The following is a 27,879-nucleotide window of genomic DNA, read 5'->3' as shown; positions in this document are numbered from 1 at the left end:
TTTAATCTCCTGCTTTTAAGTCCCTCTGACACAGCCTCTGACTGGGCTTTCCTCGAGTTTGTTCCTATAGCACAATCAAAATTAACCATCTGTTCAGGTGGGTTTTACCTTTTTTAAGTCTTTGGATCACAAACTTGAGTTTTCAGAAATGGAAAGCAAAAGGATGAATGCTCAAGAAATCAATAATGCTAAAAGTCTACATTTAACAAAAGTGTCAGAAATGTAAGTTTTCTTTTCAAAGTATCTTAGCCCCACATCAGGATACCTTGCCTACGCAGTCAACAGTCTATTCAGCTTCAGCAGCTAGTGTAGCATCATTAAGGCTAGCTCTGGAGCACTCAATGAGGGAAAGCAGAAAAAAGTAATTCTGCCATTAAACGTATTTCATGGAACATGATAAACAAGAAATGTGTGACCTTTCTACACAAAAACATACTGTAATTGCTTGGGAAAAGGGTGCACTTGACTAATGGCAACAGGCTGGTTTTAGCCCTCAGAACTAAAAAACCTTAAGTTCAGTACTTCCCCACACATACTGGTCAGCAGATCAGCAAAATGAGCACAGATCTGTGCAAAGAGAGCCAACAGATATGCTGTACCCTGCAATAAAGCAGACTACCCTATTACACTCATATAAAGGCCACATGCCTTATTTCTAATGCCAAAACTGGGGAGGAGTGAAGCTCTGATTAAAGCCAGTAAGATGCACCTGCAGAGGCACAGACACACTTGCAGTCTGTGTACCGAAAACTGAGCATAGGCACAGCCTATTTGTGTGACCTCCTCCTTCAGGACAGGGGTCTGTTCTTGCTCGAGAGCTAGGAGATTTTAAATATTTGAACAAGAATATAATTTTTACATGCTATAGTGCTTTTCACTCAAGGATCTCAAAGGACTTTATACCTATTATGTATGTCCCAAACCTTCCCCCTGTGAGGTAGGTATTATCCCTATTATTTACAGATGGGGAAATGCAGGCACAGAGGTTACATTATTTGCCCAAGGTCACACAGTGAGTCAGTGACAAAATAAAACAGAATCCAGATGTTCTGATTCCTGTTTGCACAATCCAACTACTAACAAGCCTCAATTTCAAAAGAGCCTGAAACAAGTATCAGCGTGCATAAGAACAGTCTTGGGTTTCAAGGGCCACTCCTAAAAAGCATAAGAAAGGGGGAAAAACAGGGAGAAGAAAAAGAGAGTGAAGGGACATATAACTTACTTGTGCAAGCCCACACAGCTTTAAAGGAGGAGTTCCTGCCAATTCCCTTCCCAAAGCTGAGGCAGCTTGACTGTGAGCCTGGGACACAGAGAGTAGGAAAACAAGGCTGATGTTTGAAACAAACACTGCAAGCTAGACTAAACAGCCATACCATAAGCCTTCATCATTTTGAAAGCACAGGGTCATAAAAAAGTTGGGCTGAGAGGAACCTCAAGAGATCACTGAAGTCTATTCAACCTGCCTTGAAGCCAGGATCAACTACATCTACTCATTCCCAACAGTCTAGTTAGTCTGCTCTCAAAGACCTCCATCAGTGGCGATGCCATGCCCTTCCTCTGCAATCTGTTTCACCTTGCACTATCACACGGGCAAAAGAGGACAAGTGAATCTAAGGTAGCTACTTCTGCTCCTCCAGTGGGGTACCATGATTCCCAGGCCTATCTAATGATCTGAACACATTTCAGAGAAGGTAGTCTCCAGATATTTCCTTATTTCTGTCCTGGATTCCTTGGGAAAACATCAAACACTGGTGTCTGCTGTAGCGTAATATTTGAGCTTTGAAAATACTGATTAATATCAGGATAGATACCAATATACTTACTGCAAGTGCCAAATCCTACAAGGTCAGTAACAAAGACTTTGATATGATAATTTTAGCTCATTGCAGATTCAAACTGCAATAAGAGGGCAGGGAAGACTACAGAAAAACCCCACAGCAAAAGTCAGCAGCTCAGAGTTGCCAAGTCTCATCCAACTGCAGACAAAAATCAGGCAGTCAAACAACACATCTTCAGCAGAGGCAGCACCATATGATCTCTGTAGCATCCCTCCATCTCATCTGTCTTCAAAGTGCATTCTCAGTGCAAAAAGTAGGATTGAATTTAGAGGGGCTCACTGTCCCCAGTGGATTTCATACTAAGACCAGAATTCTTGCTTGAGTTCATATGCTGCAGCTTTGTGTGTGTTAAGTTCACTTCTGCATAGCGGAATGGTGCTGTCCTGGCTCTGCCCCTCAGCATCTATGTCCAACAGTGTCCGCTCCTCTACAGGAAGACCCACCTGGAAAGGAAGCAGTGCAGGCAGTCCAGGTCTCTCTTCTACAGTGCTGCTGCTACTAGCAAAACAAGAGTCCAGATTGCTTGGAGTATCAGTACTTGAACTGTTGGCAGAAGATTCACCCTTGGCATTGCTGGGTGACACAAACCACCAGGGATCGAGCCGCTGCCGACTGGCTGCAGGACGTGGCCGGGGCAGGAACTCCAATGTCTTGGGTCTTTCCAGTGTGGGGTCCTGCTGTGCATTCCATCGTCTCGGGGTTGGAGGAAAAACAAGGTTGGGGTCTGGCAGGCGAGGGACCTCATTGGGATCTCTACTTGGACTAGGTGTTTTTAATACACCTATCCAAAACAGAGAATGTAAGAGAAGAGGGAAACATGTTAGATGTCACTGCTAAATGGTTCCAACAGATCTTAGTTTACTGTATATACATTGTGAAAACATTTGCAAAGCAGAAAGCCTCCACTCAGAATCTACAAACTCCGTATCTTCAAGATTACACCAATCTGAAGTGAATAACTGATTTCTTTATCCCCACACTGTTCTCAACTCATTGCAAGACACCTCTTTCACTGACCTAGGACAAGCAGCAAGCTTTGTTCATACTCTAATTTGCCTTCTTCAATTTTCAGACTGGAGAGCATGGACTTGACCTCTTATGAGAGGTGAGGGCTCTCCAAATCCTTCAGAGGGCACGTTACCCATTAACAGCTTGAACGGATCAGGGAGACACTTGCACAGCAGGATGTGTGAGACCTGTTTCCAGCGAGCAGGGCCAACTTCCTGGAAGACTCATTTAACACTGCCTCTTACAGATGCTTCCTGGTTTATTTTCATTTAGGTGTGGGGTGGGGGGATGATGTTTATGGTTTTTTTATAAGCACAACATAACTTTTACATTTTCATGAATATCATTTTAATGAGTATTCTCAGCTGCATTAACCCACATTTTACTGCAGGCTGCCATTCAACAGATAACCTCGCATTTTGTTTTACCATTGGGAAAAGCCTAATTAAAACAGTTTTTAATTATTCTAACCTTTTTTTTTCCCCTCTTAATTACTAGGGCAAGAAAACAGGACAGCATTTTTTAAGTTATCAAGTCACTGCCACTCAAAAGACTGCAACAGTGACAACACTACCTACCCAGGAAGATCCCTCTTGCTTGCAAAGAAGTAAGAGCAACAGTGGCACAGCCCAAAACTGCTATAGAGATCCAGTTTTCACTGCCTTAAAGATCATAATTTACTTTGCAATTGTAACAACAATACAAACAAGCGTATAAAGGCAATGGAGATGGAATCCCGAGGAACTGTTAAAAAAATGCACAATATTTGTACTTTGGTACCATCCTTGTCTAAGAAACAATACTATGCTCTGCCTCACAGCGCAGGGGAGCAGAGAGAGTTCCTTTGCACAGAGACGCTGGAACAGAGACCATTAGTGCATTATTCTGTTCATTATTGGTGTAAAGATAGCATCCATAAGCTCTTCTTGTGCACTGGCCATCACAACGGACACTGTATAAGCAACATGTTACTTCCTAACAAGTAATTATACTGTTTGGTTCTTTACTCTGAAGAGGAAAAGGAAGATGTCTGAAAACCTACCTGCTCCCAGTGCTCCAGTTAAACAGCTACTGGAAGGGCATCCACTGGTTGGGCACCCATTGACAACTAGTCCACTCCCTTTGATGGCCCCATCAGAAGGTGTGCGCCTGTGCTTGCTTTGCTGGGTGTGGGAAGAGACCGTCACATGTGTGGGAGTCAGGGACTGGTTGGGGTCTTGTTTGAACCTCTCAATCTGGACATTGACCAGCGGGTTGGTAATGACTGGCAAAGGAGCCTTGACTGTCACTGGGCTGACAGGCATTTCATACACCACAATCTCATCACTGTCTGAGCGCAGCAGGGACCGGGTGGAATTACATTCGGAAATGGAAGACAGGGAAAGAAGGGTGAGGGATGTGGAGGGCTCGCCTAGCAACAACATGGGATCCTCTTTCTTGAAGATCTTTCGGGAAGGTGGACTAGTGCTCCTGCGTGGGCGCCCAGCTCGCTGGAAAATGCTGTCACGCTTCTTCTTCTCTTCCTTCGGTGCGTCTGGCTCCTCCTCAATCAGGAGCTGACACTTCCCTGCTTCTAACAGATCAAAACCCAAGCCTGCAGCAGCCAGCACTGCTCCACAGCCAAGCAATGCAACCTCACATCGCTTGTGGTGGGAGCCGCTACGTTTGAGGCTGTTGGTGGGGGTCAGCTGTGGTGTACTAGTAGCAGAGTTCACAGGGGTGGACTCCTCATTGGCATCACTAGAAGGGCCATCCCAGTCTTCATTCTTCTGAAATGGGATGCAGAGGTATGACTGATTGTGCCCAGGTGAAGGATGCACTTTGCCCTCCCCATTAAGACATTCACTGTCTTCATCATCTGGAAAGCAAACAAAAAGACTTTGCATGGATGTAACATTTGCACTGGCACATTTCACTGTCCTACAAATATACATGAAAATAAGCTTCTCCTCGGGAGATGCAATTGTCTTCGTCACAAGCATCATTCACCAACTGCTAAATACTCACAGGCTATCATCTCCAGACCAGATAGGCTGAAACAAGTAACTGGAAACACTATCAAAGTGGAAGAAATTAGTGACACATTAATCTATTTGGGATCAATTGCATTTCAGAAGCAATCTATGCCTCAGTTAGTTCTAGAGTAAATTTACATGTTTGGAAGTGAGGAGCAAAAGGTAGGAAAATTATAAGGATCTCTCCTTGCAAGTGTAACCATGTCACAACATCTAAATGTCATTATTTAGATAAGGAACGGAGAACATGGGGCCAGAGGGGAATTAAGAGAAGCTTGTTAGCTTCACAGACAAGCAGCACAAGCAGGAAGGTGAATAAAAAGAAAATCCAGGAGACAGTAGTTACTTCACACAAAGAACAACAGAAAAATGGTACCACCAAAGTAAAATATTGCTGTAAGGTACCAGGTGACGGACAATAAATGAGAGGTTCATTTAAACGTGAATAGAAGTGGAGAAGAGAAAATAAAGCACAGGTAATTCTTTTACCCATCTCTGCTAAGCTGGTGAATCCTGGAAAAGCAGGAGCAGTTCTCTGGATCTTCCCAAGGTTCGGTGCACTGGATGACCACTGTTTGTATCCTTCTACCAGAGCTTTCAGACTGAAATAATAGAAAGATGGGAGAAAATGTACCATGCTCACAACCAAACTTCATTCCCCCCTTCCATATTCTCTATTACTCTACTTAAGGTATGCATGTACCTATCTTAGTTACATAGATTTGAAGTCCTCCCATAGCAAGGCATTTTGCAACATTTTTACAGCACCTTAAAATACAAAAAAAAAGTCAAAAAGTTCCTCCCTTTATTTGTTACACCATGGCAGTCAAAAGACCTCTGCTGGTAACCAGCAGCTATGAATGCAGAATAACAGAAAGCACCACTACAAAAATCAGATGAAACATTTTCTTTTAAACCAAGGCAGACCTACTGTGGCAGGTAAAAATAAAGTGCTTAGCAGGAGGAGGGGAAAAATATTTCCATGTGAAATACAAATGAACAATGAAAGTCAAAGATCACTCACTGGGACAACAACATGCTAAAGTCGTTGTACCAGCAAAGTCATGCCTCTACATTATATTCATACATCTGTTCTTATATCCAGTATTTCTCCTAAGGAAAACAGTGCATTGAATGAAGTACAGACAGATAAAAGCATAAGTTCTAGATTACGGAAAACCAGGTAACTAAACTCATAAATCATGTCACTGTTTCTTTTACTTACAGACCGGAAGACCCAAAACCCACAAAACCAAACAAGTGAGTTTGAGTGAGTATCTTTTGAGTCACTAATGTTTACTGCAACTCTGTTCCCTCTAAATTAAAGTCTGCAGGCTGGCATGATCTCAGCAAGACACAATAGTTCATTGTATGTTAACCACACTCAGCAACACTATTGTGTTTTAGATAGTCTGCAAAATGCCACAGCTGTATTGAGTCTCCCTGGAAAAGGTGATGAATACTGTAAACATCTCAGTTGTAGAGAGAACAGTTCTAAGAGCAACTCCTTTCCAGCTGTCTGTGCCCAAAAGCAATTCAGGGCTTCAGACTGTACAGTAATGAACAGAAAACTGAAGAGCTTTATTCTCAGAATTCTAAGAACATGATTTCAAGGTAGAGGTGTTTTTTCTGCCAGCTTCAGTGATCTCCTGTCTTTTTGTATCATTAACGATTGCAAAGTGTGACATCTGTTTTAATTCTGCAGAATGCTATACTTCATCTATAGAATAGGTAAAGCACAGGCAGCAGTGGAAGAAGCTTTGTCCACGTTGCCCTGTTAACATGTCAAGAGCACTTCTGAGAGGGAACATATCTTAATGTCATTAGAACACTTAAGATTTAGGCCCTCTTGCAGAGGGGGACTGCAATAGTGATGCATTACGTTAACATCTATTTTCCAGGAATTTCACACCTGAGCACATAATATTAAATATAAATAATAATCAGTTATTTTCCCTGCTACAAAATACATCAAGAGTCAAACTATCAATTTAGCACAGGAAAAAGCTTCAAACTCCATTAAAAAATCACAAAGCATTCAAACCTCTTAGAAGATCAAAATGTGCCTATGTTTAAAGCAGCATTTTGGCAATGATCCATAGGAGACCAGGTATAAACAATTCACACACAAATAAGCCACAGAACAAGAATCTATAGAAACAGAGGTTCAACCTGTATCTCTGCAAAAATAACTTTCAGGATGTATTCATTCAAGGTATTATCTTCAAAAGCCTGAAGAGAAGATAATTGCCTGGCTCTACCAGATACTTTTTGAATAACAGTATTTAAGAAAGGAAAAAGCATAGCTGAGAATTGTAAAAGAGAAGTAGTTTCATATACAATATGAAACTACAGAAAGTTGAGCCTAAAAATAAAGAGGAGCTACTACAGAAACAGTTTTTCACAGCTAAGAAGTTCTACTGCCTACAAATACACGTAACAAGGTAACGGCAGACAGAGAAAGCATCAGTCAGTACTGGACCTCTAGCAAGGAACTGAATGCAATGCAGTTTTGTAATCTGTTCTGGATCTCTAACACCTCTGGTACAGCAAACAAGTTTAGAAGCAGGTAAGTGGGTGCAAGAGGATAGGCAGATCTCCTGTGAGCCAGCTCACAACCAGTTTTAGAATCTGGAAACCATTCTGGTTCCAGGCCCTCTCTTACCCGTCTTCTCCTGCACCTAGCTCCTTGTGACAAAGTGAGCTTGGTCCCCAAGTGCGTCCCTTTTTCTTCTGGCCTCTCTTCTCTTCTTCCTCTCCTTCCTCCTTTGGAAGGACTGAGCTTCGTCCCCATGTTTTACTGCTTTTCACAAGTGGAAAGAACAGTGGAAAATGGGAAAGAAAAACATACGTAAGTTAAAGAATTGGTTCCACACCAACATAATAAATAAAACACAGGCCAGAACAGCATTAGTAATGAAAATATCCATTCAAGCTTCTTTCCCATAATTCTGACCATTTATCAACACAGATCTAACAACCAGATCCCTTTGCAGTTTTATTCCATCACTGTTTTTTCTTTTGGAACCACCAGTTTGATACCAGACACACAAGTGTCACGATATCCAATACAAACACTACACATTCATGAACATCCCTTTCACACTGCCAATACTTGCTTGTCTGCCTAGATCTGTTTTATTAACAGCAATATTTCAAGAACTTGGGTAAGTAAGGTTTGGACTCCAAAGAAGGTGATACCCCCCCATCAGCACCACACTCCATTTTTCTCTCTAAAGGCACACATTCAGAGCATTAGGCAAACACTTTAGGAATAATTTTTTGTTTGTTTTTTTACAGTCCTGTGCTAGATACGGAATCTTGGCGTCTTACCACGCTGACAGACTGCACATTTCCCAAATTCAATACTACATTGAGCTCCTTACACTGTATGGCCCTGAGTCTGGGAATAATGGTAGGACTTGCAGGAGGGCTGGAGCAGCTACTGATCAAGCTTTTCCTTTTATCCATCGTTGGAGAAGCCTGCACAGTGAATTTATGCTGGAAATCTGTTTAGAAAGAACAGAAAGAAAAATAAAAAAAATCAAAACAAAACCAGAAGGACACAGTTAAAATGCTTTTTTTTAATATAAGAAAAAATAAATAATAATTTACAGTAACATTCAAAGAGTGCAATTTACAAGATCTATGTAGAAATAAAGTTACACAGCTAATTGCTATCTCCCCATCATACACACAGTTACTTCAGAACAAAGATCTGGTCTGCCACAGAAATACTAAGGATTCCATATTTCTGAAAATCATCATCTTCACTCTTAAGAGTGACTTTCCTGACACCTCACCAATATTTAGCATTTCTTCCAGAAGGGTGGTAATAGAGGTCACTTGGGTGTTAATATGGGTTCACATATGAACTTGCAATGTAGGGCTTTAGTCTCACAGCTATTCAAGTGTTTTTGACAATTTTTAGATTCCTTTAGGAATTTTCCTAAAGGAAATCCAGTAGATTATGGCTTCTGCTGCAGCATTACGAAATATTCCCAGAGTAAGAACCTCCATTTTTTAATGTACATTCTTTATTAAACTCTTTTGAGTATTAACGTGTTAAACTGCAACACCAACATTTTTACTATGAACCATATACAGCCGTTGACTAACAAACATGTAACATCTCAAATTTACTTCTGGCCTTCATGCTTGGAACTTTGGGGAATGCTAGCCCCAAGAGCATCAAATTTAGTTTCTTGACCCCAAAGAGGCATGTCTTTCCCAAAGTATATCCAATACTTTCTAATGTGTAAGTATCAGTAGAAAGGAGCTACCAAAGCTACAGGTTCACCTGTTCCTCCCATTTCCCACCTGACACAGCCTAACATGTCACCAACCTGAAGGCAGGCTGATATGATTGCCATCTTTTAACTTGAGCCGGCTCCTCTTGAACTTCCCCATGCGTTTCTTCACCCGAGGCTTCTCCTGACACAGCTGGTGGATGATGATGTTGAGCTCCCTTTCCAGGATGTCAATCTCACGTTCTGCCAGCTCCTGTTCCCGCCTTCGTAGCAGCTCCTCATGGTTCTTCTGTTCAACAGCAGCACGAGTCAGTTCTTCTTCCCATGTGCGCAGCTCCTGCAGGGAGATAAGAAAAAAGAAACAAAAAGCTATCTTGTGACCAGTGGGTTAAGACTAACATCACCTATCTGAAGGTACAGCCGCAATGACTTGTGCTCACAGCACAGCTGAAAGCCAAAAACCTGAAACAATCCTCAAGAAGTTCTATGCTTGCCATTCAAGGCCCTTCATATCAGTATCAAACATTGGCGCTTGTGAGGCCACACCTGGAATCCTATGTCTGGTTCTGGGCTCTCCAGTACAAGAAAGACATAGACATACTGGAGACAGTCCAGTGAAGGGCCATGAAGATGATTAAGAGACTGGAGCATCTCTGGTATGAGGAAGGGCTGAGAGAGATGGGACTGTTTGTCCCAGCAGAGAGAAGGCCTGGGTGTGGGGAAGGGAGATCTTATCCGTGTATATAAAAACCTGAAGGAAGGGTGCAAAGAAGACTAAGCCAGGCTCTTCTCAGCAATGCCCAGTGACAGGATAAGAGGCGATGGGCACACACTGAAACACAAGGAGATTCCCTCTGAACATTTTAACTGCGAGCGTTACCGAGCACTGGCACAGGTTGTCCAGAGAGGTTGTGGCACCTCTCTCCTTGGAGATATTCAAAAGCCATCTGGACACAGTCCTGAGCAACTGGCTCTAGGTAGCCCTGCTTGAGCAGGGGATTTGGACCACACGACATCCAGAGTTCCCTCCAACTTCAACCATCCTGTGATCCTGTGAAAAGGCACTGAATCCTACACTCAGTGTCGTGAGAAAATACGCTGGATACCTGACACGAACATGTTTACGAGAGCCACTGGAGAGTACCATGCATAAGGGAACCCATTTTGGAAGATTTATTCATAACGTCGAAAAGAATCAATCCTTGCTTTCCTGTTCAGTAAGTACCTACGTTAACTTCAATATTGACTTAAACTGTTTAAAAACAACCTTGCCATCTCATGCATTATAAAATAGCAAAAACCACAGCTCTAACATAAAAATGTATTAAGAAAATATCACCAGGAGGTCATTTCCATCATTTTCCACCCAGCATGGCTGCTCCTTAGGCATAAAGACACATAAGGCAAACTTTTCAATATTTCCCTTGATGACAAAATGAATCATCTGAAATCATCCTTGAGATCTCAAAATGTCTTCTCACTGCACCCTTCTCCTCTCACCACAAGGACAAAAAAATTCAGCACTCAGAATAATTATCTCCAGCTGGCTAATTCCACTGCAGAAGGTGAAAACTGAAGAATTCACGTTAAACTTCAGATAGATTAACAGATAGATTTTAGTTTAGGTTTTTTTTATTTTTTTTTTAAGAATGTCATTGTTACCCATCCCGTCACCACAGAGGTTTGGTACGTTTTATTCACGAGGTGAATGGGATACAGAATTCCATTTCTCCATTGCTGCACAGGAATACAGTACTCACAATCTGAGGCTAGTCTAGCTACTACTGTTTCATCTTCTGTTTGCCTATTGAAGTTTGCAGTTTTTAAAATCTGTTCCAACACAGATACACCACAGGGACAATAGCAGCAGAGAAATGCCTATTAGCTGTTTTATTTCTCCCAAAAGCTCCTATAATTTGTGAAAATAAATGTTCCAAGTATTGTTGTAGGACTCCTCTCCCCTGACCCAAGGTCTCCTTTGCTTTTTCTCTGCTGCCTAAAACCAACTTGTGAGTCCAAATCAAGTTGGCTGTTTATTATGAATTTATTTTTAGGCAAAAGACTGTGAACTTAGAAAAATGTTATTACTTTAGTGATTCCACTGCAGTGTATCACACCAACAACTGCAAAGACAGTCTCTGTAAGGACCTTAACATAGATGCAGCAGGATGTGCTTTCTACAAGTATGCTTGAAGAAAACTTCAGCTTTTTTACTTAAGTTCTACTCTTTGAGGCTGATGGTCACAATTCCTTTTATTCCTGCTAGCATTTTCGCTTCCTGCTATTTATCCAGGTGAGCTTCAATTATAACGGCTATCGGACCATTCCCCTGGCCAGCACTCATGTTTATTATAGTCTATCCACTTTGGCTGCGCTCAGAACCTGGAAAACACAAACCTGACAAAAGCAAAGCTGCAATGTTTGCTAGAGTATATATACTGAAACTACTCCTCCTACTTTTACTATTAACAGTTATCATTGGACTTCTCAATTAAGATGCTAAGAGTGAAATAGTTATCAGATGCATTAAACAATTAAGACAACTCATCATAGCAGTTTGCACAGCATATAATGGAAGCTCACTAAAATATTAGGAAGAGTAGCAGCTCAGGATACAGATATTTGTTTTACTCGATTCTACCCTGGTGTGCATCATGACCTGTTATTGATTTGGAGACTTGTTAAAAGCTCCAGTAAAGCACACACAAACTTAACTCTGGGATGCACTAAAGGATGATCCCTGCCTTAAAGTATGAAATGGGAGAACTATAATCCAGAGAGCACAAGCATGAAGTGTTTTTCTCTACTTACCTTTTCTTTGGCTCTGAGCTGATCAAACATCTCTTGGATCTCTTGTTTCCAGTCTTCTTGCAGGGAGTGGAAGGAATCTTTGGGCATTTCAAAGAAACCAGACTCTTGTATGGCAGTGAGATGGTCTAGGATACTGGCAAAGGAGGGTCGTGAGTGTGGGTCAGGGTTCCAACAATCTAGAACAGGACAAAGATAAGCAACTGTTAAGCATCTCTTAGTATGGATGTTTGAGAGGCTGAGCAGTACTTTACTGATCCCCAGTGGCTAAGAGTGGCATGCACACTATCTGCATTACCCCATCTTTCCCATTTCCCACTTCAATGGACCATTGTCCAAACCCAAGTCAAGAATGGAATTCATGTTTTCATGCTTATACAATATCCAGCATCACTTAAGATCTTGAACTACCTGGCCTCTAGGTTCTATTGCAATAATATGCCAAGTAAAATAGAGGTTTACTAATTTTACAGAAAGTTACATCTTGAAGCATATATTTTAATATCATAAATAATTTCCTTAAATATTTTGCTTTAAGTTGTATGTGTGCAGAGTGGAGACACTACGCAAGACTCTTGTTAACAGTTCTTTTATCACACTTACACTGCAGAGCTAACAGCCATACTGCAGAAGGGTATCTATCAGAGTTCTTTCTCATGCCAAACTCTCTAAGCTGAGTCATTATGAATGTCTTCCACAGAACTGAAAATCTCTCCAGCAAGGCAGACTGGGCATAACTCAAGTGAAAACAGGAGATTCAGGTAAATAATTACATCAAATAGTGCATTTGCAGTTTTCTTTTAAGGGTTCTTTTTTATAATTTCAGAGAAAATTGTTTGATCAGGCTTTTTTCATTTGCTTTTAAGAGAAACCACAGATGAACAAGCTTTTCTGTTTACAATCTAATGCAATGAATTACCCAATTACAGAGCTCTAAAACCACAGAATTTAAGGTACCCATCTTACCAGAAGGCAACTTAACTAGCGATAGTACAAAAAGGTACTCCTTTTACAGTGATGGGAATTGAACATTGAAAACAGAAACAGAAATATAAGATGGTGTGAAGTAACATCTCAAGCTATGAAATCATTAAGAACACGTTTTTAAAAAGCCATTAATTCAAAATGTTTGACAACACCTTTGAATAGAGAATTCTTACTCATTTGGTCCTCCCTCTTACTTCATTATTATTTCTCCTCCTGCAGAAAAACATCACTTTCTCATTCCATGTTACCCCATGCTGACTCTTGCACAGGTTTTTTCAACAAGTGTCCTTATTCTCTTTACTACTGCATGCCGAAATTTGAGAAGAACCAAGGAGAAAAACCTAGCATTCATGTATATTTCTAGGGAATACAGCTTTTGTGTATGAATGGAAGAAAGTCACACATAGGTCTCAATATGCTCATACTATCATTGTTCTAAACGGTCCCTGGATTTAGGACACACACTACTGCAGCACAAGGCAAGAGTTATGAAAATGTTCTAAAGTTTCCCAGACCTTAGAGCTGGAAAAAAGGAAGCATTCTTAAAAAAATGTTGGTGATATCCTAAAAGACATACGTTCATCAGTTTTGTGGATTGAAAGACACCAAGGTGCAGTTGTAATGAAAAATAAATAACACTTCACAAAGTCTGTGCAAGTGCCAAGGCTTGGTTTTGCAGGTCTTTTCTTTGATTTTGGCGTTACTGAGATTTTGCATTTGGCACCCTTGGGTTCAAAACTGCTGGTATCAAGATGCTGGTATTTAAGCACCTGATGGGGTTCCAGGAGGCATGAGCTGGAACACACTTGTGTTTATGGATTTCAAATTGCTTCTCTTATCAAAATAGAGAACTGAGGATGTTCAAGAGTGCTCTGAAGGTCCCCTGCTGCTGACCAATTAGAAGCAATGGGTGATGCAGCTGGACTGTCAGTGCCATAATCCCTGCCTCTTTACCCCCTGTTTTAAGCGTGGCAAAGCAAACGTGACCCAAAGTAAAACAAAATGCTGCAGCCAGCCAAATGCATGAATGAGTGAACAGGACAACTACGCAGGTGGCCCATGGCTTTTCTTTTCCCAGGCCTGGATCTACCATTATTCGCACTAATGAGGACAGTTGTAACATACAAGTCCTTTCTGTGAAGAGGGAAAGTTCAGCTTTGTTGTCTCAGTGAAGACCACCAGGGCAGTAATTCAAAAGTAAAAGCAGCATTAAGGGAACAAGAGTTCACCCGAGACGGGAAGCAGCCTGTTTGAAAAACAGTTTTGGTGAAGGGGCAGAAAGTAATTGTTTTCTTGTTCTCTTCTTCCCCCTGCACACGGAGAAGCCAAGCGTTCCAAAGCCACGTGGGTGCTCACCCCTGCCCTGCTGGGTTCAAGCACAGGCCATATGCCCCTACCTGACTTTCCCAAGAGAGGGCATTATTTTTAACCCCAGCAGCAGATACCTCACTTGTATTTAAGAAATCCAGCATCCTTGTTTTAGGGAACCATGTCAAAATAAACCGCCTTGGCACAACACTGAGCTGGTAGTTCCATTAACTCATTCAGATGCAGTTTCTTGCTTTATGTTGCTTCCAAGTTACTACACCTGCAACTCTGCTGTGGTTTATGATCTAGTAGGATATTTTTTTAGCACAGCAGTACATGAAAATTTCTACTTTAACTGAAGCCTGTAACCTATGGAAAAAACTACAGAAATGCCAAAATATTCTAAAAGCAGAGAAATCCATCAGAAACATTTTCTTGCAAGAATCGAATTCCTTTCTTGGGGCTAAAAACACCACCAGACGCCATAAAATGTCAGTTTTACATTTATACTCATTCTTTGCTCACTAAGACTATAAAACATGTCTGATTTCTATTTACTCCAGTTTTTCTTTCTACCAGATAGGTATAAAAATATAAATACCTGTAAGTCCTTGGGAATAGGGCCAGTGAGTAAAACACAAAAGGTACTAACTACTGGGAGAGAGGAAGGGAAGGAAGGAGAGAGGGAGGAACAACTGAAGCTTGGCAGATATGTAAGTAGTTGCAATAGCCAGCAGAGCAGGTCACAGCCGTGCACCCCAAAAGCCCTCACGAAATCCTTTTTAATAACTACAGCAGCTCTGATGACAAACTCCTGTCCTTCTTTCCTCCATATGTAGCCCACCTTGGGCATGAACACCCATGAAGCAGAAAATCACATCATTCTGACTGAAAATCTGGGTTGTTTTCAAATGTCAAAGCCACATCTAAACCCTCTCCCTGAAATGTCAGTACGATAGCTTCACTCCAAATCAATCTGACACTGCCTAACAAGAAGTTCAAGCTATGAATTTAAAAACAAGTGGAAGACTTCAAACTAGATGAAAATATGTGAAGTTTTGGTGTTGGTGAGTCTTCGCTACTAGAAAACAAGCTAGATGATGTCAGCAATAGTCCCCATTTTCCTACAAAGCCAGTTAATAAGAAATGTCAGGGAAATTTCTTTCCCATAATACCCTTGTAATAGAGTAACTGTCACAGCAGGCTAACAGCGAAGCCTAGCTCTCAGAATAACTTGCACCACTGAATACAGCCCTTTGAGAAACCCGCGCTCTTAGGTATCAAAACCAACACAAGCAGGCAACGCTCAGCAGCACTCTGGAAACAGCACAAACCATACTCACCTTCCATGAGTTTGGCAAAAGGCTCTGGACACGTGGAAGGGATTGGAAGGGCAAGTTTGTTCATGGCAACACCATACGCTACTGCAAGACCATCAATTCCTCGGAATGGTACTTCTCCTGTTAGCAGTTCCCAAAGCAGCACACCATAACTACCAGGAAGAAAACAGGAAAGGGATGTTTGAGACTTTAACACATTATTTATCAAGCAACAAGTAAGTACCTGAACCTATCAGGGTGAGGCTGGTACACTGATGAAATTGCAGGTTTCTGGACAAGCTCATCATGGCTGCCCTTTACCCTTTTTTTTTTTTTTAAGAAGACTGAAATACAATGCCATTTGCACCTTTTGTTTGCTGGGCTGTGATTCTTAAAAATAAGTGAAAAAAACTTTTTCAGAATTAAATGGTTCTTAAGATGTTCTATGAAATATTATGAAATGTAAGGAAATAGTTTCAGTTCTCCCCCCAGGTATACAACAAACAACCTATCCCCAGAATATTCTCTCTGCTTCTGAGAAACCTGAGCCAGAGATGGCTCCTTCATATTTAGTGACCTGATGGTTTTTTCTTCCACTGATCTGAACCCATTTATGGTCCACTACGTTTTGTGGTAGCGAGTTCCACAAATCTAATGACACATTGACAAAAAATACTTCTGCATGTTTGTTTTGAGTTTGTCACTTGATAATTTCATTTGCTTCCCTGTAGTTCTTCCAACACAAGGAAGAGTGAACATATGTTCCCTATTAGCTTCTTCCACACCATCCATAATTTTACAGGCTCCTACTACATCCTGCCTAAATCATCTTCTTTCCAGCCTCCAAAATCCCAATCTAGCTAAATCCTAAACCAGTTTCTCTCCTGAACAGAAGCCATTTCATATCTTTCACTGACCCTGAGATAATTTGTACAATCTAATTCCATTTTAACCTTTTTGTTCAAATGACCAAAATCACAAAGTTTTAAAGATAGGGGGAGAGGCACAGGATTTCCTGGTTTCTTCTTCTTTATTTCTTTTCTATTAAATTTTAATTTGCCACTTGCCTTTCTGACTCCTTACAAAATGAGGTAGGTTACCCACAGTAACTCTAATATCTTTTTACTGAAACATAATACTAAATTTTAGAGCCCATCATTGTACCTGTGAAATTCTCCCATAGGTACTACTTTGTATTTATTACTATTTCATCTGTTTTATCATTCAGCACTTTTCCTCGGCTCTCTGCAGTAGATTAATTTTTATTTTCCCAAAAAACTCTGTATCATCAGCAAATGTTGTTACCTAACCATTTATCACTATTTCAAATCATTTATGATTATGTTGAACACAGAATTTCCCACCAAGAAATCTGATTTATTACTTTAGTAATTAAGAATTGACTAAGTGATGGGAAAAAGACTCACCCTCTTCTCCCACATCAATTTACTTTCTTTAAAGCTTTTGACGAAAGACTTCGTCGAAAGCTTTTAGAAATCCAAATGTGCTCTAAGCAATCTTACCAGTTGTCCACATACTCGGCACTCTTTAGTATTCTTTCTACCATTTAGCAGAACTGAAAATCAGACTTGCTGATCCTCAGGAAGCTCTTTTAAGACCTGTCATCATGTTTGCTGCCTTCCATTTCTCTGTATCAAGGCAGCTTTAAGCGACAGATTACACACCACAGCTATTCACTCGGCTGGCTCTTGCATTCCTGTAGAAACCTTGGGCATTACTGTCAACCCCAGTGATTTTTTTACTGCTCATTTTATCAGTCAGTTTTAACACCTCCATGGACAGTATTTCTCTATGAGCTGTCCTCCAGCTTTGCTCTCTTAAAATTTTCAGCTTAAAAAAGCCTCTTTTTGCTCCACTCCAGCAGACACAAGTCACTTAACTAAATTTTTTCTGCTACAGCTTTATTTTCTTTGCACTCTCACATCTTGGTCATGTCTGGGCAGTATGTTGTCCTGCAGGCTTCTCACATGTGCTGCATTTGAAAGCAGTTTATTTGTTTTTCACAAGACTCTCCTCAAAACCCTTTTAATCTTATTGAGTATTTTACATTCAACTTGCCAGCACTTAGGTCCATGGCTAATTTTCCCCATTTGGATACAGGTTCAAGTTTTTGAAGGATGTCTTCAAGTAGTCTCTTCTACACTCAAAGTCTCTCCTATGCATTCACGCTGAGCTTTAACATAGTGTCCTTAAAAATCCACGTTGCACATTCCCCTTTTATTGTTTTCACACAAAATTTCTCAATGTTGTCATTAATCTCCTTGAGATTAAACACTACTCTAATGGACTACTTCTTCTTAATTGCTCTTGCAAAGATACAGAACCTAAGTATACCTATATTCTGACCATGGTCATTGTACAGTTTTGAAGGCCTCCTAAGGACACCTGAAGACCAAATGAAAAACTGCTTCTCCTCCTCAGCACTCCCTGAGTAGCTCCTCCATGAACCAGTCATTTCTGAAGCTAAAAGATTAATCTCTTCTTGTTTCAAAGCAATTGCCCTAAGCATTTGGGAGCAATTAAAATTTTTATTATCACAACCTCTACTCTTGCCATCTCCTCCCCACCCCGCCAAGTCTTTAACATTCATTGTAACTGCTGCCATCCTAGTTGGGCAGTCTTAATACTATTTGTCCTACCTAGATATGGAACTTCAGTCACTGGCCTTTCCACCCTTGCTGCTAACACAGTTTGTTTACTTTAATAAGCAAAATATAATTTTTTTGCCTATATAATATTTTGCTTTTTTCCCCATGTAATTCATACTCTTGATATTATAGGGATAATTATAATTGATTATTTTTTTCCATCAAGATTTTCAATTTCTGTCTCAAAAGCCTCACTTGAAAAAAAAAATAAACAGGAGTTTAAGGATTTCCCAATTTCTTTCTGGCCTCCTAGGATTCATAAAACAGTTCAAGAAAATGAATACTGGACTGAATATATATTTTGCCTGATTGATTGTTCATGTTACTCTTCAGTTGGGATGCAAGTGCTGATATCAAAAGGCAGGAAAAACTACCAAAGTTGTGTTATTACTTTACCATTAGTGCTGGATAAAGCATGTATTAGATATTTCTCTTAATGGAGTGGTTAGGAAAGCACCACTGACGTGCTCAAAGCAGGGTAATTTTTAAAAGACAAAGGAATGGACAGATTGTCATTTCTTCTAACGTGACACTGTATGTATATATTGCAGGAAAGGTCACTTTGTTTGTGACAAAACTGAAAGCCACCTCTTCTTCACATAGAGTTCATTGCTGAGAATACTGCTTCCGCAGAACTAGGGAAACAGTGCTTTGTGGCATTTGAACAACAACCATCCCAAGTGATTAAACAGCAAGAGAGGTGCTGAACAGAGTGTTTTCCATTAACTCTCAAGCAGGGGATTAGGAATTACAATGGAAAAAACCAGAGACAGAAGAGATTTACACAAAAAAGGCATAGGAAGAAAGAATCAATGGCCTCTCCTCAACAGGGAGAAAGGAAAACTAATCAAGCTCATTTATTTTTCCAGCACTCAGTAGTAATTTTTGGACTTTAATTACGAAATGAACCATGTGATACTGACCATGTGTCCAAGTCAACTGACACTTGTATGAATAATTAACCATCTCCTAGTGATCCAGTAATCCCTTAAGCCATTTAACATCAGGTTCAATCCTACACACTGGATTGTCAGGGAGAGGGAGGCTGGAGGTCTGCAGGATTTCACGTGTGATTTTGCCACCTCCCTGGCAAGTCTGTGAACTTTTTCTTCTCGCTGTTATTGTTCAATGGCATTTGCACTGCAGGCCCCTCTTATCCATCTCCCTAGGTTCAGCACTTTCCGTGAGAAAGGAACTATCAGCTCAACAAAGAGATCCCAGCAACAGCAGAAACTAGAATATTACTTTTGTTAAGAAAAAAAAGCTTCATTACATTACATTTTAATGGCTATTAACAGTTAGCATTTTGCACATTATTGGACTGGCAGTTCCAGAGGTGACATTTCCTGCTTGTTTCACAACTGCCAGTTGCATACACTTCTCCCACATGAGCTTCTACCAGTATTGCTAGTCAACACTTATCTGCCAGGTACTGAAGTCTTGCCAGTGCTTCATTACACACAGAAGTCTACAGAAGCCTGCAAGCAGTCAGTTGTGGATGGAAGTGCTCGCCAACACTTGATTCAAATGAAATATTCTAATAACTGAAGTTCTGACCCACCACTGACTGCCTGAAACATCTTGATCTGCTAATCAGATGTGCTTCGGTAGTTCTGGTATTCCACTCCTAAATGAAAATTAAATTCCTGATTATTTCACTGGTCTCAGAGTAGTTACATCTTAAAAGCACCTAAATTGAGGAACACAGGGAACTCAGATGAAGGTTGTATGGTGGCTTTATCTTCCATGCACCAATCATACTGACAACATGATTGTCTTTTAAGCAGCACAAGTCAAAAAATGAAGTGTGCAGCAAACAAGAAACACATTTAAGCAGTTGAAATGACAGGGAAATTTGAATTATATGCCTACTACCATTAGCTTGCCATACAGTACGGGATAAGCTGCAATATCTGTGCTTCAATTTCACCCTTGTAAATCCAAAGCAAATACATAACTCTCCTCTCAAACACATAAATAGATTTACAGGAACTGACATATTTAAATAAGACCATAGCTTCTTTGTCCTCCGTGCAATATAAGCACAAGGTTTCTGCTGTATACCTAAAGCTTGTGGGTGTAGCACAGCAAAATTCATAGCAACAAATTTTCAGTAGGAAGATGTACTAAGTACTGTTATTATCAGCAAGCTTTACAGTGGCCCAGACCCTGGTGATAGACACCAGTGGGTGGGAGCATTCCTCAGCCTTGTAAGTTCTTTGCCAACCCTCATTTAGATGGGGACAAAAAAAACAGATTGAGGTTTTTAAATGGAGCTTGATACATATTTTGAAAGGAATTGCATGAAGTGGTTATTTATTATAAGACTGACTCAGGAAGCTTCAGTCCTGGCAAGCATCTCCTCCAGCATCTTCTTCACCTGTCTGTGTAGCAAGAACATGAGCAGAAGAAGATTTTTGTTAAAAGGCTGGGCAATAACTCAGCCAGCAGTATTTTTCTAATAAGCTTTACAGAAAAGATGTTGAAATAAAAGGGTTTGCGAACATTAGGGACAGAAATGGTCAGTTTTGTTGATGCTGTACAAACTAACTGGAAGGTTATCAGCCTAAAAAATCCCTCAACTCCAGTGATTAACCAAGAGGTTGAAGTGGACAAGAAGAGGGGCAAGTCTAATAAGATAAAAAAGTCCATCCTGTTAAAAATTTCAAGTTGCATCCTTGGGTGGGGACAGGATTTATTACACACGTCCACGACTGGTTTTGTAAAATCCGGCACTGACAACCATTGACACACTAGTAGTGACTGCACTGGCAAGTATTCGCCCTCTATCTACCTGCCTCAAACACCATTTTCAGCTTATTTAACTACGGCTCAACGTTTTAGCCACCAGAGAGAGAAGGCTTATTCAGAGACGGTGTAACAGCTCTCTTAATCGTGAGGACCCTCTGTTAAGCACTGAGGGGAACTCAACCTGTTTTCAAGTCTTAAAATGAGGTCAGACTGGTACAGAACATCTACAGGATGTTCATGGGATGACTGGATTAGTAAAGTTACAATCACAGGGTAATTGTTTCCCCCTTCTCTAGGTTACCCTTAAAGGCCATTCCTGGCACTGTTTCAGAGAAAAGCAAATTGAGGTTTGAGCTTGACAAGCTGTGTACAAACCAGTACTGTCAATGCGTGCACAGAAAAGGTGCACAGGCTTGAGGTTTTCATTTCTGCCAGACTTTGCTCAGAATAAAAGTCCAGCTCTTGCTGAGTTCACCTCAGAACAACCGAGGCTACCACCTTTAATAACAGAGTCAGAATTTTAACCACACCACTAGCGTGCAAAATACAAGCCCACAGGTGTATCACAGGGCAATACATTATCTATTCAGTAAAACTGGATAAAGAAAATTAAAATCCCCACACCAAGTCTCTGCCATGACAGCCAGACAACTCTACCACCTGGGATATTTCTTTATCCCACTAGGTTTCACAGCATGCACACACTTGTGTGGGAGCATTACAGGCCAGTGACAGAATCTCGCTGCTCTGAAGACCAAGTCACCCTGACATTTCAATACCTCTCTCCCCACAGGAAAAACAAAATTCCACCCACTTCATCTGTTTCAGATCTTCAGTACTGATTCTATGTCACACAGCATCGAGAAAAGTCACTCTCCTAGAGCTGTTCACTGAATTCTGGATTTACCAATTCACTTAATGGTCATATTCAAACTTGATAAAGTTTACAAAGAGCATCTTCAGTACATTCTGCAGATCACTGCATGCTGGCCATTAACCAGGTCTGTCACCAGGTCTATGGGCCAACCCTTATACTCCTCCCCACCAAAGTAATTCCTATTCTCAAAAATCCCAGTGCATGAACGGAAAAGACAATACATACGTGGAAATTACCACTTATGGATTACATACTCGGATGGCTGTAGAGAAGAGATTTATTATTTCATATGAAAGACCAGAAGTGTGGAAAGAATTCACAAGATTATTTTGAAAGTGAAAAACATTATATTCAGGTTGAAACTGCAGGGGGAATTTGATTAGGTACAGTGTGTTTGTGTACATATACATCAGTGACAGATACGATTTTATGTTTTGGCAGTTCTTCCTATTGGTAAAACAGTAAAAAAAATAGCAATTCTAAGTACTTCACAGATTGTTTCATGGCCTTGGATTATGTCAACCAATAGCCAAATAAGCACAAAAAGTTTGTTTCAGATAAAGCAGAGGGAACTGGGATTATGAATCCTAGGATAATCTGAATGTAAATTTATAGAACAACAAAAATTTAGAGGTGTGCAGGAGCTGGTCCACCACTTCCCACAGTAAAAAAAGTTTACACTTAATACAAAGTAGCGTGAGAGTCTGATAGATGGAAAGCTGGGGGATAAAGTTTACTTAAGACCTGAATTTTAATATTTGGTTCACCATTAATCATTTTTAAACATAAAAGAGGTTTCCTGGCAGGTGTAGTTACTCCTTCATATCCAATCACTTAATGCCAAATCAATACCTCCACACATCGCTGCCTTTGGAGAACATGGAGGAGCGGATGACCTCAGGAGCCATCCAGGCATATGTCCCAGCTGCACTCATTTTGGTAGTTCTATGCCATTCCCTGGCCAAGCCGAAATCCGTGATCTTCAATATCTTGTTGCTCAGATCTCCATTTTCCACCTTTTCGAGTATCAGTACTGGAGAAAAGGGAGGGGGGGAAATAAAAGGTATGCAGAGTAAAGCTAGTATTTATGCAAAAGATCTTCCCGGAGATCTCCCATATTTCAAGATTCTCCCTGACTTAGTTATTCAAACATACCACACTCCATTACAAGTTATTTCAAGCTGATCCCTTCATCTGACAAGAGAACAGCTGTCTAGCAAATAACTTCAAATTTAACCAAGACACCGAGCCCCAGAGAACAAACAGATAACAACATCATTATTTAATACAGTGCACACTGTCGTTCTGTATAATAATTCTCTGCTAAGAGGAAGTGAACCACTGTAACTTCTAGAAATCCAGATAAGGGAAGACATTTCCTAATTAATCCTCTCTCAGCAAGCCAGTAATAGCATCTTTTTCTTGAACAGCTTAGAGGACTTTTTTTAAATCCAGCTACACACACAGGCTGGATGTACCCTTCATTTAAATGTGTTAGGAGTGGAAGCTCTATGTACACAGATTTGGTTTTTTAAACTCACAATTAAAAAAAAATTGATGATCAATAACAACATGCCCAATTCAAGACTTCATATAACCCATCGTGTTATGGGTTCCCTCCCCCATCATTATGAAACTATTTTTTTTAGTTAAATTGCCAAGTTTCTACCATGTTTCAGTGGCAAAGGAGTCGATACCCAAGCACTTGAAAAACCTTGGGGCAGAACTCAAGAATGCTTTGGTATAAGGCACGTATTGGTCTTTATCCAGAAACTGTACTATCATACCACTGTGAAATAAGTGTAAACCAGAGGCCAGAAATATCTTACATTCATTCTCGTACTTCCCTCCAATAATCAAAATGGGATTTTCCATTAAATAAAAGCCAAAAGTGTTATTTGAACACTTCTGCATAAGTAATACCCAAAGTGTCAAAATACTGCATTTACTTTTATTAAACAAACTGTTCTCTGAAAATCAGAAAAAAAATCTGCTACCCTTTCTACAAGGCTTCAGAATTCACAAAACACTACTTCATTAAAGATTTCTGTGGGCCAACTCAAGTTCTGAATGAACTAGACTTATGGTTAAGCTCTTGGTTCTCGCTTCTTTCGCAAAATTCCTTTCTAACATTACTGAATGCTCCATTTTCCTAACTGCAGAGGAAGGAGGAGTTAGAGGCTTAGAGTGACTATTCTCTTCATTTGGGCAAAAGCATATTTATTTTTAGAGCCACACTTCAGTGTAGAACAGAACCACCACAAGAAACAAAGGTACAGAAGAAGGCTTCCTTTATGCCTCTTCTTCTAGTAAGCCTGATTTTTTTTTTTTTCTTCTTTCTAGCAGATGAAAAGCTGCTAAGAGAAATTGCTAACAAGCCGCTCATTGATTGCAAGAGTGAAAAACTTCCTGGAATACACATACTAAGTTTCTTCTTCTAGCATGTATGTACCCACTCTGCCTAAAGAGCTTGCAGAAATTCTAAAGTCTAACTACAAATTTAAATGAAGCAATATATAGACATACAGTGAAGCTGTAAAGGTAAAGTAAAATTTTGAAACAAGAAAGCAAGGGTTTGGGTTTTTGTTTTTTGGTTTTTTTTTTTTGCTTCCCTTCATAAGCATGACAAACAACAAGCAAATTTCTTGTTCACAAAGTGGATCAAGTTCTGTCTGAATGCACTCAACAGCAGGACAGAGAGTCAGATATCACACTTGGGTTGTACATACCTTCCTGGCAAGAGGTTATTTAAATCTAATTACCTTGATTTGTATTAAGTTCTAACAAAATAATTAGTACTTACACAGATCTTTTGTACCCACAGACTTGTTCTTTTGTTGGATGTAGGCTAAGTAAGATAAACTACCATTACAAAAGATCACAGAGGACAATGAAAGAGCTGGATTTATTGCAAGTCCTTGATTCCTTAGTTACATCGTTAGCTCCCCTTCTATTTCCTTGTAATAACTGCTTGGGGTAATAATCCTGCAACCCAAAATTGTAAAAATTAATTTTAACAATCATATCTCTCTCCAGCATCTGTTTCAGTTCTCCTTATCTTGGTTAGCATCAACAGGCTCACTTGTACCTGCTAGGAGCCTCCCTGGCCCATCTGTCAGATTTTCAAAACTAAAACCTTGACTCTTCCTCTTGCATTTGCTCAGATTTCAACCAATAATCATGTAAATAGCTGAAATATGAATTCCATTCAGTTTTCTCCTTAAAAATCTTTTATGGAGAACACAAGCTAGGTTGCTACGACACTGCAAATGCATTTGCCTCAGGCTAATCAACATTGTCCCATTTGCTTGGGAGTTTATCTACAACCAGTTATTCTCTCTTGTTTAACAACTTGAGTGCAAGTTCTCTTCCACAAGTGCTATTTCTTCTGCATTCATATTAGCTTACCACAATACAAAACACAAATCAGCAACATACTTCCTACATTCCTACACAGAGTTAACGTACCGTTCCATGTTTGAACGGATTTGATCATTCAGGACAGAGCTAACAGTGGCCAGACGATCTGCCTAACAAAAAAAATTCAGCCACAACTACAGAGCATCTACACCAAAACCGCAGCTCATCTACCAAGGTACATCTTCTCACTCTGGTCTGTTGATTTGGAATATCTGCATGAGATACCGAGCTTTTAAGAAAAAAAAAAAGTAGAAAACTGAATGGAAAATCTTTCACATTCCCAGCCTTAAAAAGAGAAATTGTTTGGCAGCAAAGATACTGGGCCTAGTTTTCAGGCAACTGGGGAAGAACGAGAGTGAAATTCGCAGACCGTGTGTCAGCCTCTTACTGGTGGATCCCCACATCCCCGTTCCAGCAGGGCCCGTGCGAGAAATCTCTTCCCGTTTGCCTGCACAGAGCCAGCCAAGCTACAGATGAAGGTATGCTACGTACTACTGCTCCTAACAACTCAAACATTTCCTCCGTAGCACAGGCTAAAAGCTGATCTTAACTAACATGGGTAGGAGTCACCTGGCAGTGTGCAAAGGGACTGGTGCAGCAAACAGAGTACTACAAGCACATTCAGCCAGCTCTGAGGATCCAACTGCTACAGCAAAATAACTTCTTATATCAATTCACCAGCACCATGTTCTTCACATACTGCAAGCGTGAAGCAAAGCACGGTAGCTTAAACTAGCATTAAAAACTGTCAGCAACAACCTGAAGGCGAAGGGTATCATGAACATGGGTGCTCACGGGGTTAATAATCCAGAAGAGCTCATACACATTTTCATGTATTCCTGAAAGACTTGGAAATTGTCCTCTGGAAAATATGTATTTGACAATGAGACATTAATTACAGCTCAGACAAATTCTGTCCAGCAAGACGGCTCTTCCACACCTCAAGCTGTCCCAGCTGAGACAACGAGAAAGGAATATGATCCAAACAGACCTCGGGATCTTCTAGCAAGACCTTCCCTGGAGGCAGTTACCCAGATACAGGCACACACGATTTAGATGTGTAATTTCAACTACTAAGAATTTATTAAGAACTTTATTACCACAAGGACTCTCAAGAATCATTACTGGTAATGATTCAACCCCACTGCCTAATTTCTGGAGAGCCAGGCAGAGTGCAAGCGCTGAAAGACAACCGTCAATGGAGACCTGTTAGGACTGCGCTTAGACAGAGATGCAAGGTAGAAATTAAACACTGGGACTCCTCTTATCTACGCTGTGATGAAGACCAGTCTTTTTTCTTTGAAACTAAAATGTCTATTGAGGCTCCTCCATATTCTTTGAGAACATCTTTGGTGCCTTACAAGCAGCATCAAGGACATTTTCATATCAGACTCCTGTGAGAAATTTTCCTGAAACAGAGAAAAAGAAGTAGGCACCATATAAAAAAAAGGAATGGGTTAGGTAACCACAGGCAGTAGGACAACACTTACTGGTTAACTGTCTCTCTTGTCATCAAATGTAAGTCAAACTGGTACTACTGTTAAATCAGTCTTAAAGAAAACTGTTCCTTGACCCACAAAGGCAGCTGGGGGTCATAATTAACTGAATTTTGCCCCAGTCACCTTAATGACTACCGAATCAATTGCAAAGTCAATGGTGAACATCTTTGTCGAACACACAAAGCCTTACTGCAAAGAGGACCTCATTTCCAGATGTTAAACAGCTGTATGTTCATTACTCATGCATCTACCAGAAAGACATGAGATCAGATATACAAATACACCATAACAAGGTAAAGACAGGGGTATAAAGCTGTATATCCTTTGATCTACTTGTACCTACATTTTAATGAACCCTAAGAGGACTGGGTAAAGCATCTGATATGTCAGTGTCACTCCCACTTCTTAGCCATTGCAGTCAGAAGTTTAAAACCGCTGAGCAAACTTTGTTTTGGGAACACTCTATTTTATTACAGTGTTCCAATGCAAATAACTGCATTGTTGATATATTTTTCATTCTGCTTAACCCAACTTACTTCTATTACAACAGGATTTTTCCTCTTTCCAATTATGCTAGAAGCACTAACTCATCTGCATCTCCTTCCTTCTGCCAGAATATACACATTTCTGTCCCTTCCTTTTCATTTTCTTCTTCTCAAACCATCTATTCTTCTAAACACATGCCTCTACCCTACATAAACAGATAAACCATCTGCCCTGAATCTTTCAATCTGATCAGTAAAACAAACATAATAAAGCTTTACATAGATTTTAAGTTGGTCATTTTATAAAACCTCAGTAATACACCTCCTATTTTTCATGCAGCACCACACTACCTCCAGTATGCATGAAAAGATAGTTTAAAGAGGTATGTTACTTTCATAGAAGGAAAGTTTTCACAAGGGAAATTAAGAAAAGTTGTTTTTGCAACAAAATGAACAGGTGCTATTTTAATCCTCTGTTCTGCTCATATTATACCTGCAGAGCCAGAAAACATGTTATGACTTCCTCTCACAAACATAAAATTCCCCTGGAAGGCAGTAACACTATCAGATTTTTTGCTTGTTTCTTTTGGGAGGGTTATTTTAGTTTTCAGCTACACTTTTGGACAGTTAGGAGAGCATTTTTCA

At 40.2% G+C, this 27,879-nt stretch overlaps 1 protein-coding gene across 1 annotated transcript in view; it reads right to left on the bottom strand.

The window, feature by feature from the left end:
* Positions 1-2,137: 2,137 nt before the first annotated feature.
* Positions 2,138-27,879, bottom strand: part of MAP3K9 (mitogen-activated protein kinase kinase kinase 9) — a 39,575-nt gene continuing 13,833 nt past the window's right edge. The window contains 9 exon segments of the mRNA XM_010082922.1: positions 2,138-2,619; positions 3,889-4,704; positions 5,351-5,535; positions 7,527-7,677; positions 8,245-8,370; positions 9,208-9,448; positions 11,923-12,098; positions 15,558-15,706; positions 22,683-22,863. Of these exon segments, the coding sequence (XP_010081224.1) occupies positions 2,138-2,619; positions 3,889-4,704; positions 5,351-5,535; positions 7,527-7,677; positions 8,245-8,370; positions 9,208-9,448; positions 11,923-12,098; positions 15,558-15,706; positions 22,683-22,863 (2,507 nt within the window).

The sequence above is a fragment of the Pterocles gutturalis genome, unplaced genomic scaffold (assembly GCF_000699245.1).
Source record: "Pterocles gutturalis isolate BGI_N339 unplaced genomic scaffold, ASM69924v1 scaffold9420, whole genome shotgun sequence".
Taxonomy (NCBI): domain Eukaryota; kingdom Metazoa; phylum Chordata; class Aves; order Pterocliformes; family Pteroclidae; genus Pterocles; species Pterocles gutturalis.
The sequence above is the reverse complement of the archived record's forward strand: the minus strand, read 5'-3'. Positions and strand labels throughout refer to the sequence as shown.